Source organism: Rhincodon typus, chromosome 7 (assembly GCF_021869965.1).
Source record: "Rhincodon typus isolate 14 chromosome 7, sRhiTyp1.1, whole genome shotgun sequence".
Lineage (NCBI taxonomy): Eukaryota > Metazoa > Chordata > Chondrichthyes > Orectolobiformes > Rhincodontidae > Rhincodon > Rhincodon typus.
In genome coordinates, this window is record NC_063338.1 from 31,319,418 (window position 1) to 31,331,537 (window position 12,120).

Below are 12,120 nucleotides of genomic sequence, written 5' to 3' on the forward strand. Positions count from 1 at the left end.
AAGGGTCTAGGCCCGAAACGTCAGCTCTCCTGCTCCTCTGATGCTGCTTGGCCTGCTGTGTTCATCCAGCTCTACACCTTGGTATCTCAGATTCTCCAGCATCTGCAGTTCCTACTATCTCTGGGACTTAGGAATGTTTTATTAATACAGTTGGAACACTTTTCTAAAATTTAGGTGGTCCATAGGAGGTTTTACCTGCACCTGATCTGTACCTGATCAAGCTGTTTGATACTGAAATCAAATGTAAAGTGGTGGCCTCTCCCTCAAAACCAACATGCCTTCATGTTGACCAAGAATTAAAAGGTCTGTAACCATCTCATAGCAAACTCCAACTGTTGTGAGCAAAAACAAAAGTTGCTGGGAAAGCTCAGCAGATCTGGCAGCATCTGTGAAGAAAAATCAGAGTTAACGTTTTGGGTCTAGGTTCTGAGGAAGGGTCACTAGGCCCAAAACGTTAACTCTGATTTCTCTTCGCAGATGCTGCCAGACTGGCTGAGCTTTTACAGCAACTTCTGTTTTTGTTCCTGATTACATCATCCACAGTTCTTTCGGTTTTATCCAACTGACATGAAATTGTGTTCACATTGAAAGTTTTTTAGTAAGTTCACTCAACTGCTTTAAAACTTGCAAAATGTTGACATGTTTGCTTCCTACTGTTAGTTTGCCTTTACATTGTAGTCACTGCAGGATGCAAAAAAATACAAATACTATGCAAGATTATAAAATCCTCAAAGCACTCAAGTCAAACTGAATTGTAGCTGTTCCAAAGAGGAAAAAAGAACAAGTTGCATACAATAAATGGGCATTCATTGCTGTGAATTGCTTTGGCTTTAGTAATTTAACTGTTAAAAATCAACTGGGGGAAATCCATAAAATCTTAGTATGTGAACATATGATTTGCTTGCTAAAGCAACAGACAAAGACATTGGAAAATGTGTTTGAATGCAAATCACAAAGTTAATCTGTAGCCTAATTCGGTACATAGTTCACATGGAACTCAACATTTTCATTCAGAGTTTAACCTCAAAACCCTTGAGAATAACCAAGCATGACTGAAAAGACATGCATCCAGAAACAATCCAACTGCTTTGTGACAGGGTTGCTAACTTTCCAGAATTACTTTCATTTCTCCTGAAATTGAAGACTAATTTCCAGAACACTAGTGCGATCATAACTGGAGAAAAAATTCATAAGGTTATTAAAAATGTACTGTTTGTATTTCTTTGAACACTTTTGTTTATTTGTTATAAAACCATGAAGACAGGATAAAAAGCTGTTTAACTGAGAGCCAAGAATCATCCAAACAGATTTCAAAACAACTGTGTTGCAATTTGTGTAGAAAGGCAGTACCTGTACTGCATTTTCTATAACTACTGCATTGACTTGGTCATTGACAGCTGACCAAGTTGGGAATTTGAGGGCTCCCAGGAGTGACACAAAGGGTAAAGATTTAATCAAATTACTCAAAGCCTCAATTTTCCTGTCTGATCAACTTGGGTTAACAGAAAACACTGACCAGGTTTCTTATAGACTACTATTTATTTCAAATAAAGCAGTTCTAACCATATACAAACAAAATATGAACTATCAACCTATAACTCTTTAATATAATCTCTCCTTTTTAAATGCCTAAACACACATGCAGACAGACATAAACAAACAAAGAAATAGATGTTATCGGTGGAAAAAGAATTTGGGAACACAATGCAAAAATACAAATCCACAGGATTGAATGAAGGGTCATTTTTCCTCTTCCAAGCCCTTCTAAGCTTTAATCTTCATTATAAGTCCCTGCAGTTCTTTCCTGCTGATGCACTGAGGTTGGCATATCAATTGTTTAATCTCTCAGTCACTTGTTACTGAGAATAGCTGGCTGTTATGTTAATGTTTGTTGCTTTTCTGCAAGGAGAGAGAGATGCCATCCTTATAGAGGTTTTCGACGCCTGTGTTGATCAGATGCAGTCCCATTGCCCAGGACCCAATCAAAGTTGTTGTCATGTTGGTGACTTCTGACCCACACAACTGGTACTGATTGGTTTTTCAATCAACAGTCTAAGCTGCCGCAAACACACACTCAGGGTACTGGTGAGTCTGCAGCATCTTCCCCACCGCTTGAGCACAGAAACAGTGTAAATACAACTCACAATGAGGTACAGTAAATTGTTTTAGAACTGTAACATCTCCCTTCACATTTTCCTCGATTTAAAGCAGTGTCTTTTTCCCACTTTGGTTCGCAGTCCAAAAAAAATTTATAAAATGATCTTTCTATTTGTGATGCATCATCCGTATCAGTCAGCGCCTGTCCTTTAAGATCACAACAACTTAACAAAGACTTCTGGATTTGCATACAAAGTTCATGATTGTAACAAGGTAAGCCAGGTAGATCTCTCAGAATGAGTTCCCTGATTGAGGCTGTTAACCAGGTCCAATCAGGGAGCCCTAGCTGACAAATAAGAACAGGAGTGTCAGATATCCTGTTCACTCTGAGAGCTAGATCAATGTCAAGGATTCGCAACATGTAAATAAAAGGTGACTTGGGTTGTGATGAGATACCGTCCTCAGTGGAGTTATTTCACAAAGTACCAAAAGCAATCTGTGGATTTTTTTTAAAAATGTTGCAAGATATAGTACTAGGAGGCTAAATTTCTCGTCCACTTGTGACAGTTCCAAATATTTTAAAAATGAAAGATCAACTCCAACCCACTCAATTCTTATTTTAACATAAACAGGAGACCCACACATCCTCAGGAGTTGGTTATGTCTTCAAATCATTTTTAAGGAGGCTGCATGCATTCATTTTTAACGTCACTTTTATTTTTTAAAAGCCACCAGGCCAGCTTAACAGGTTTCATGAAATACATCATCTGAAGGGAGCCCCAGAGGCCAGGTGAAACAGGTGCCTGTATTACCTACCTGCAAAAATGATCAATAATGTATACACCATCTGCCCCTCAGACCCCAACCTGACAATCTTTCTGACCTGCTCCCAATAACTCATCATCTCCTGATGCCACAATCCCTGTTTAATTTGCCTGGCATTTTAAAAATTATTTTATTTTAAGAAAACATCAGGTCCAACTCGATGATCTCCCTAACTGTTTTTTAATCCTCCAAGTTCCACGCTTTGCAGCGGTTTCTGCATGTGGAATTCAATGTGTCAGCTTGCCAGTCATGGCCGTTTAACTGAGGGAAACATTAGTCCTACCATTAGGTTTAGTATAATCTCCAGAAAACCATACCTCTGAGTTTACTAAATGATTAACCATCCTAACAACCTTTCAGCCACCTATCAGTATTGGAAATAAAGTCCTTAATTTTGTTAGTATTTACATCTTGCCTCTACTTTTATCTCTATAAAATATTTATATAGCATTCTCAGCATAGGAGACTTTAGAATTTACAAAACAGTGATCAATTATGAAGGAAGAACTTAGAGGTTCTGAACAACATAACCACTTTTTTTCAGGACAATTGATCACTCAATTCTATTATATCATTTTTCCCCAAATACATCTATAAATATTTTCTAAACCATTCATGGACCTTCTCAAAATATACTTACTATCTTAAATATAAATGCAGAAAAACCAACAAGACTGCAAGTTTTGAAAACCTATCACAGTACACTGCCTTTTCCAGACTATATCTCTCCTCCCTGCCTTGAATACTAAATAACATGCCCGATCTATTTTTACTCCACAGCATTCATGTATTCGTGATGATATGTTTGAATAATTATTTCTTATTGCAACTATAAAAATCCATGTATACCAACCTATCATCACATGTGTGTATCTACTTACAATCTTGTTATATTATGAAAACACATGTGGACATGTTTTGTCATCTATATTTTCCTGTATTTCTGTGTTCTTAGATGATTTCAACTCTCGGTACGAGGACTGTGAACTTCAATAAATGGACAGACATCTTGATAGCTTGTTTTAGTGTAATGAAATTATAATTTGTTAAATGTACAATAACCTAAAAAATGTGATTTATTGTTTAATAGTCATTTAAAGAAAAGGGTGTGAACACATTTTAAAGGCCCTGTACATGATACAGCCTTTGATCCCTGCCATAAATTTCCATTTCCTAGCCACTAACTCTAGCCATCTTACTGGCCATTCTGAGAAAGAACCAACTGTTCACAACATTTCTGCAGGGTTGAGCCCGTGTTGAGCTCGTGTTGAGCTTCTGACTGTACATCTGCATTATCAGAAAGAACACCTGTTTTTATTTATTTGTCCCTGCTTCTGCATAGCTGCTGCTGAAACACTCATTCAATTCTCTTGTTTCTTCTAAACTATTCCATTTTATCCCAGCTGGTCTCCCATCTTTTTCTCTCCATAGACTAAAGGCAAGCTAAAACACAGGTACCAGTATCTCAGCTCTCAGCACATTTCACTCACCCATCACCCCTGTGTTGCTGATCTACACTATCTCCCAGTCTGACAAAACCTTTTCAAATCCTTGACTTCCTCCATCTCTGCAATCTTCTGTAATTCTTTAATCCTGGCCTCTTGAGCATCCTGCATTTTAATTGTTCCACTTTTTTGCCCCACTTTTCTATCTCATTTTACTTCTCTAAAACATACTTCATATTCCTCAATATTCCTATTTTTTTATTATGTGCTTGGTATTAAATATTACTCAATAATGCTAATGTGAAATACCTTTGGACATCTTGCTACATTAATTATTTTATACAAATGCAAGTTGTTGTCGTGAAAGAATTTGATTATTTAACTAAATCAGTACAATATTCTAAATCCCTGTTTGTCAATTGAATTGGCTGTAACATGCTTGCTTTGCTTGTTTCACTGTTCATCTGAACTCTAGTAAATGATGACTAGCTTGTCAGGAAATGCTCTGCTTAAATCAGAATTTTGTTCAGATCAAGATCCTATGAACTGCAGTGAAAACAGCCAATCACAAATCTTTTAGCACACCAGCAATTCAATTCAATAGAAATCACTTAAGGTGCTTAAGAAAATATTAATATTTTACAAAGGATTACGTATGACATACAGGACAGAAATACTCTACTCGGCCCAATCACTGCTTGCTGGCTTTCTCCTTTTCTCCTCTAAATCTAATGCTGTTTCCTTCTTCTTCATATGCTCGAGTAGCTTCCCTTTAAATGCATCCATATCATAGCCTCCTTTTGCACTGTAGGGATCCTATCAAGTTTGCACTGATAGCATCACACTCAAACCCCAACCCTATCCCCATAACTCTGCATTTACCAGGGTTAATCGACCTAACCTATACATTCATGGATACTACAGACAATTTAGCATGAACAACCCACCTAACCTGCACAACTTTGGACTGTGGAAGGCAACCAGAGCGCCCAGTGGTAACCCATGCAGACACAGGGAGAACGTGCAAACTCCAAACAGTCACCCAAGGCTGGAATCAAACTCAGATCCCTGGCATTGTGAGGCACTAGTGCTAACCACTGAGCCACCATGCCGCTGTGCACATGGTTCACTTCAACTACTCCCTGCAACAGCAAGTCCCACAGTCTCATCAGTCTTTGGATAAAGAGGTTTGTTCCATTTCCTCCCACATGGAAAGATTTTCCCTATATAATTTTAAGACCTCAATTAAGTTTTGCCTCATCTTTCTAATTTTTTTCCCCAAAAGCAAAAGAAACCTCAGCCTTTAGTCCTTCCCTGTGTACCCATTCATTTCTGATCACATCTTTGTAAATCTTCTCTGCACCCCCTTCACTTCGCCATCATTTTTATTGTATGGTAATTAGTCTGCATGCATAGAACATAGAACATAGAACATTACAGCGCAGTACAGGCCCTTTGGCCCTCGATGTTGCGCCGACCTGTGAAACCAATCTGAAGCCCATCTAACCTAAACTATTCCATTATCATCCATATGTTTATCCAATGACCATTTAAATGCCCTTAAAGTGGGCGAGTCTACTATTTTTGCAGGCAGGGCATTCCACGCCCTTACTACTCTCTGAGTAAAGAACCTACCTCTGACATCTGTCTTATATCTATCACCCCTCAATTTAAAGCTATGTCCCCTCGTGCTAGCCATCACCATCCGAGCAGTACTCCCAAACGTGGTCTAACCAAGGTTTTCTAGAAGTTTAGCATAACTTCACTACTTTTCAATTCTAAAGCCATGTGCTCCTTGCTTTAACAATATTGAACTCGAGCAAATATACTCATGAAGCAATACAAAACTTATTTTTGAACTGCAAACCTTGGTAAATGTGCTGGTTCTTGTGTCTCTGAGCTACCATTTGTAGCCGGTCTGGTTTGGAGGTATTCTTTGCATAGCAAGCTTGTGTTGCTTCATCTTTGTATATTCTCTCAAGAGAAAGAAGGCAGCAAAATAGTATTGGTGAACCACTACTGAGTTCCATTCCAAGAAGCGCAAAATGACTTAATGTGGACAATTTAATACAGCAGTTGGCCTTTTTTTAAGCTCTTTATTCTGAGAGGTGAAATACCTGACTGTCACTTGGAGACTCCCAATGATACCATTGCAGACATTGTTGTGTAAAGAAATCAAAACAACAGACATATTTCTAGTCATTTCATGACGCAGCATTTTATAGAATCCGCAGTATTCTCCTTTAAGATATTGGTCCTGATTGTGGCCCTCAGCAAAATGTTATAGCACAATATCATGGGGCAGTTCAGTTACCCATGATCACTAATAATGAAGGGGCTGATTGGTCAGGTGAGTGGAGTGGCTTCATTTGCTATTCTATCTTCACCAATCTCCATTTTAACACAGTTAGTTTTGTTTTAACAAAGATCTGTAGCTTGGGTCACAGTTGGAGTTGTTGGTTGGTTCGCCGAGCTGACTGGTTTTCATGCAAATGTTTCGTCTCCCTTCTAGGTGACATTGTCAGTGCTGTGTAGCCTCTATTGAATGCCGTTGTTCTGTCCTGCTCTGAATTTATATGGTCCGGTCTGTCATGGTGGGCAGCCTTGTTTCTGGTTTTGTACTGTAGTGGTATGTAGATGGGTTTATTTCAACATGTTTGTTAGTTGCATCAGTGGTTGAAGAACAGTTAGTTTTGCTGAAGGATAAAGCTCCCACTGCACTGAGGTGGCATCGTGGTTAATCAATGTTGTCAGTGTTATGTAATATACATGATAACTCACTGGAATTTTAACTGGTTTCAAAACAGGATCTGCTCTGGAAGTTCCACTAGATAACCTGCCTGGAACCCACGATGCATGCTTAGATAAATTTCAAAACTATTCCTTAATGATTCTAGGAGCAACAAGGGCACTCCTCTCGGCCACACAGTCTCATCCAGTGGCATTCTGAATACACTATTGTTGCATTTCAAAGATTTGTCATTCAAAGAATAACTCTTCAAACATCAAAGCTTGCTATGCTAAAGTTGTTTTAATATTTTTGATAGAAAATGACTACCAATTGTCACATATAAGTATTGCGTCTATCTATTGCTTAGCACATTGCATTCAGGAGATTAGTTTAAGGGATCACCTACTTTTCGTTCAAAGCTTCTCAGCAATGACAAGGAATGCAGTACAGTCTATAGATTTGTTAAAGCAATTCTTCAAACTGCACTCCCAATAAAAGCAGTTCCTTGCTTGGAGCTGTGGATATTGGAATGTTAGCAAGAGTTAATTAAAGCCCTTGTTTTTTTTCTCATCTAGGTGTGTGTGCAACATTGACTGTTCCCGCATCAGTTTCAACCCTGTATGTGCTTCTGATGGTAAATCCTATGATAACCCTTGTCAGGTTAAAGAGGCATCTTGCCAGAATCAGGAATTCATAGAAGTCACTCATTTGGGAAGATGTCCAGGTAAATGAAACAATTTCATTGCTCTATTTGGTACTTAAAAAGTGCAATTTCCATCAGGTTTTTGTTTTTGCAGGACCTTGTGAATATTCTGTTAAAGTACTCATGCTATTTCAGTGTCCAATGATGTAAATTCAATGATCCTGTACTAAGGCACTTGAAACAAATGTGGATTAGAGAGTAGGCTGCAGCATTACTGTTTCACCTCTGAACCACACTCAAAATGTAGGATCAGAAGTTTATAAAACAGTTAAAAACCAAAAGAACTGCGGATGCTGTAAATCAGGGACAAAAACAGAAGTTGCTGGAAAAGCTCAGCAGGTCTGGCATCACCTGTTCTGAGGAAGGGTCACCAGACCCAAAACGTTAACTCTGATCTTTTTCTTCACAGATGCCACCGGACCTGCTGAGCTTTTCCAGCAACTTCTGTTTTTGTTTATAAAACAGTTATTTGACATTTGTAATTCTACACCGTGATTTATTCCAGAGTATCTGATGTTTAATCCTTGTGATAATATTCCATCGCCACAGCTATTAGTGTTTGTTTACAAACAAGTATAATGATCATGTTATAAAACAAAATGAATTAATTTGAGAATACCTGTATCAGAAGTAGCCAAACTAGTATCCAGCTCTTCTACTGGTGAAGTGCAATTTGTTTACTCTCATTTAATTTCACCCACAACCCATCAAGGAAGCAACAGAGCCATTACTGCCATAAGCACAAACATTCATCACAATACTAGACTCTCTAGCAGAAATCAAGGCAGCTGAATGAAAGCTCTGCTGCTGATTTACCATAAGATAGGTTGTGCTGCGTGGCTGTTCAGTTCAATGGTGCAGCTTGCTTAGTCCTTCACTGCTGAGGATAGCACACATATGACTGAAGTGAAGGAGAACTGAAGACACAACACTGAGTTTCTCCTTGAGTTTGGGAAGAAACCTTGCATTGCACCTGCTCGTTTTCCTTCAATTGAAGGACACAGACTTTAGAGAACAAAGAGTCACACTTTCAAACTTTTAACAAAATTTGTCATTTATTTACTGTTCAGTACATGAAATTAGACAGAGAAAGAGAGAGGAATGGGGAAAGCAGAAAAGGGAGAAGATGCAAGGATGAATAGAAAGCAAAACAAGAAGCAATGAGAAAAGAACCAAGACAGCACATGATTGGTAATGATAGGAAGAAAGACAAGAAACAATGAATGAAAATGGGTGGAACAGTGGCTCAGTCATTAGCACTGTTGCCTCACATTGTCAGAGACCCAGGTTCAATTTCAGCCTCGGACAACTGTCTATGTGGAGTTTGCATATTCTCCATGTGTCGGTATGGATTTCTTCCGGCTGCTCTCGTTTCCTCCCATAGGCCAAAAATGTGCAGGTTAGGTGAACTGACCATGCTAAATTGCCTGTAGTGTCCTGGGATGTGGATTAATCATGGGAAATGTAGGGTTATGCGGACAGAGTTGGGGGGGTTAATCTGGGTGAGATGCCTTTCAGAGGATTGGCGTGGACTCAATGAGCTGAATGGCCTGCTTCCAAACTGTAGGGATTCTATGATTCTGCGAATAAAAGAGATGAAAAGAGGGAAGTGAGATAGAATGTGACAGTATTAGATAACAGAAAAAGTAAATAAGGGAGGGGTGTTAGGGAGGAGATGGAATGAGAACAAGAAAAGGTAGAGACAGAATGAAAAATTGAGAGAAATCCAGATATCAAACAACTAAGTGAAGGCAAAGCATATTTCAACAGCCACAGTGATGAATTAAGTTTCAAAGTTACTCACATGCTTTAATTACAATTTTAACTGATGAAAAGTAATGGGCTATATGCACGTTTCTCATTCTGCTCTCTGCAAGTGCCACTCCTCGGTGGGAGCATAAAAATGTACAGTTATCCCATCTATTTAATATTTGTTACTCCTTGACAGCACACAATTTGTTTTATTCATCTCTTGAAAAGTTGACCATCTGCGACCTATGCCTTCTGTTCAACTGCAACTGCTAAAATCATACAAAGCCAAGTAATACAACCCCAGTTATTCAGTAATACAATGAGTTTTCCCAATTAAGCATTTTCCTCACATTTGCATCACTCAAAGACTAGAACTAAATCTTGAAATTCTGATGTTGCAATGTTATTGGAAACTATACTAAAATGTGGATTTACGTAGAATAACAAAGTTAGTACAATATAAGTTAATTCTGTACTCACAGTAATGTTTAGCTGAATTTAAAAAATGATCTATGTACAGAAATGCTGATGTGTGGATGCTCTGAATATCTTGTAAACACTGCAGGTACATTAGATTTTCCACTTCCAAAGTAATACCACTTGAACTTTATTGTTGACATTTTCCTTATTATAATTTATTCTTATATTTTTGAAGTTTTATAGTGCACGTACACACATTGGGCCAAAATTTCACCAAAACTGGTCAAGTTACAATTTCAGGGAGTTCCATTGGAGGCTTCCTTGCCATAAGTTGCAGTGGGCTTTTATTATGCAGTGCTTCACAGCTTGCCTCATTAGCTTTGCACTACGCCTGTACGGGGCCTTGCTTGTACTATTGTGTGCTCACCAGAACAGAAGGATTTACCACTGCTGGGATTCCTGGAGCCATATTTAAAACTCCATACCACACAAAATGAGGTATTGCCAGCCAACAGCTGCCCTTCACACGCACATAGCAGGAGGGAAACTAAAAAGAAACTCGAGGGCACATTGGTGGCTGAAAATGTTCACTTTTACAAACAGCAAAAGCAAAGAAAAAGTGAATAAAAATTAGCCACATTTGCTTCTGGGAAGAAAGAGGGCCCACTCGCCTTTGGATCAATGACAAATTTACAATCAATGAATAATCACAGTACTCAACTCCTATCCACGGAAACCAGGTGCCAGTTAAGTCCTATCTGACTTGTGCCTTACATTGCCCTTCTTTATCAGGCTGTAGGTGACATTACTCCTGTTCGCTGTCTTCATCTTCCTCCTTAGAAGATTGCTGGTCCTCTCCCAGCTCCTCCGCATCTATCACATCCCTTTTGAGCCTACTTTCCAGACTGCAGTCATGCAGAGCCCTTGACTGTGACCACCTCATTTTGATGACTGACCTTGTCGCAGCACCTACACTCAGATCAAAGACTGCCCTTGACTGACCAGCAGGACTTTCTGACTGATGACAATCCCCCTTGACTTGACCAAGGAATACTCCCCTTAGACTCAGATCTGGCCATTGGATTGAAGAAAATACAATTTAATTGCTGTCAAAACAGCTGGCGTGTCCTGTAGGTGTGACAGTGACATAGCACAATGCTATACAACAACATGTGACCCCCTTGAATGAACACCACTAACACCATGACAAGGTCCTGGCTTTGTATCTGCACTAAACAGCAAGGCAAGACAGAAGTACCATGAGCCTTTAAATTCTGAATGAAGTGACAAAATGCAAAAAATGCAGTCCAAGAAAAGATGCTGTGAGCATCCAAAAAAGAGCAGAGGGAGAGTGTGATAAGAGAGCAAACAATGAGCCCTCCAATGCACCCCGGTCCAATCCATGACATAGATAATTGTCCCTGCAATGCAAAGTGCCATGGCAGGAGCATTAAAGGAGTTAGTGCATTCTAAACTGCAGCTTTGAAGTGAAGTGGAGAACTGTATTGTAAGGGAGTCTGGGATGTGACATCATGATGTGGTAAGACTGGTGCATGTCCAATATCAGTCTGCATGGATGTGGTGTTAAGACAGCCACTGCCTATGAAGCATAACTGAGATGTTACTGACTGCTGCCTAAGTTGGAGGCTCAGAGGAGCAAGTAGTGAGCTGGAGTCACTATGTACCACCTCGGACTTCCATGTTGGGAATTGTCACCTCTAGTTTCTCTCTGGTGCATGAAAGAATATGAAATCTCATATCAATGAGGCATGATCAACTACTAATAGTGGGCAAATACATGTATGTTGCCGGTCACCACTCACTAACGAGATTCCGGTTCATAACTCATTTGCGGAATCAGACATTTTTTCCTATCTCCATTTATGAATCACATTTTCTCTGATTTTTGCCAGATTTTTCCAACAGACTCACCATTATCCACATTGTTGAGGGGCTGGAAAGATTCCACCCATTGTGACTGGAAGTTTATACGTTAATATGACAGTGTACCTTGTGATACCATGAAAAGTATGTGGTTTTCTCAACTGATAGGTCAAAAATTCTTCATGCGAGATAATGCAGTCTGTATGCTGGGTTAAAATCCTTGAATGTTAATGATCTGACAACACATTTTGCAGCACACTAAA

The 12,120-nt window shown here is 39.2% G+C and overlaps 1 protein-coding gene across 2 annotated transcripts in view; it reads left to right on the forward strand.

Annotated features, from left to right (window-relative positions):
- Positions 1-12,120, forward strand: part of LOC109919874 (tomoregulin-2-like) — an 85,307-nt gene that overhangs the window by 58,906 nt on the left and 14,281 nt on the right. For both annotated transcript variants that reach the window (XM_048598823.1, XM_048598822.1), the window contains exon 6: positions 7,674-7,822. In XM_048598823.1, coding sequence (XP_048454780.1) covers positions 7,674-7,822 — 149 coding nt within the window. The remainder of the gene's footprint in view (positions 1-7,673; positions 7,823-12,120) is intronic.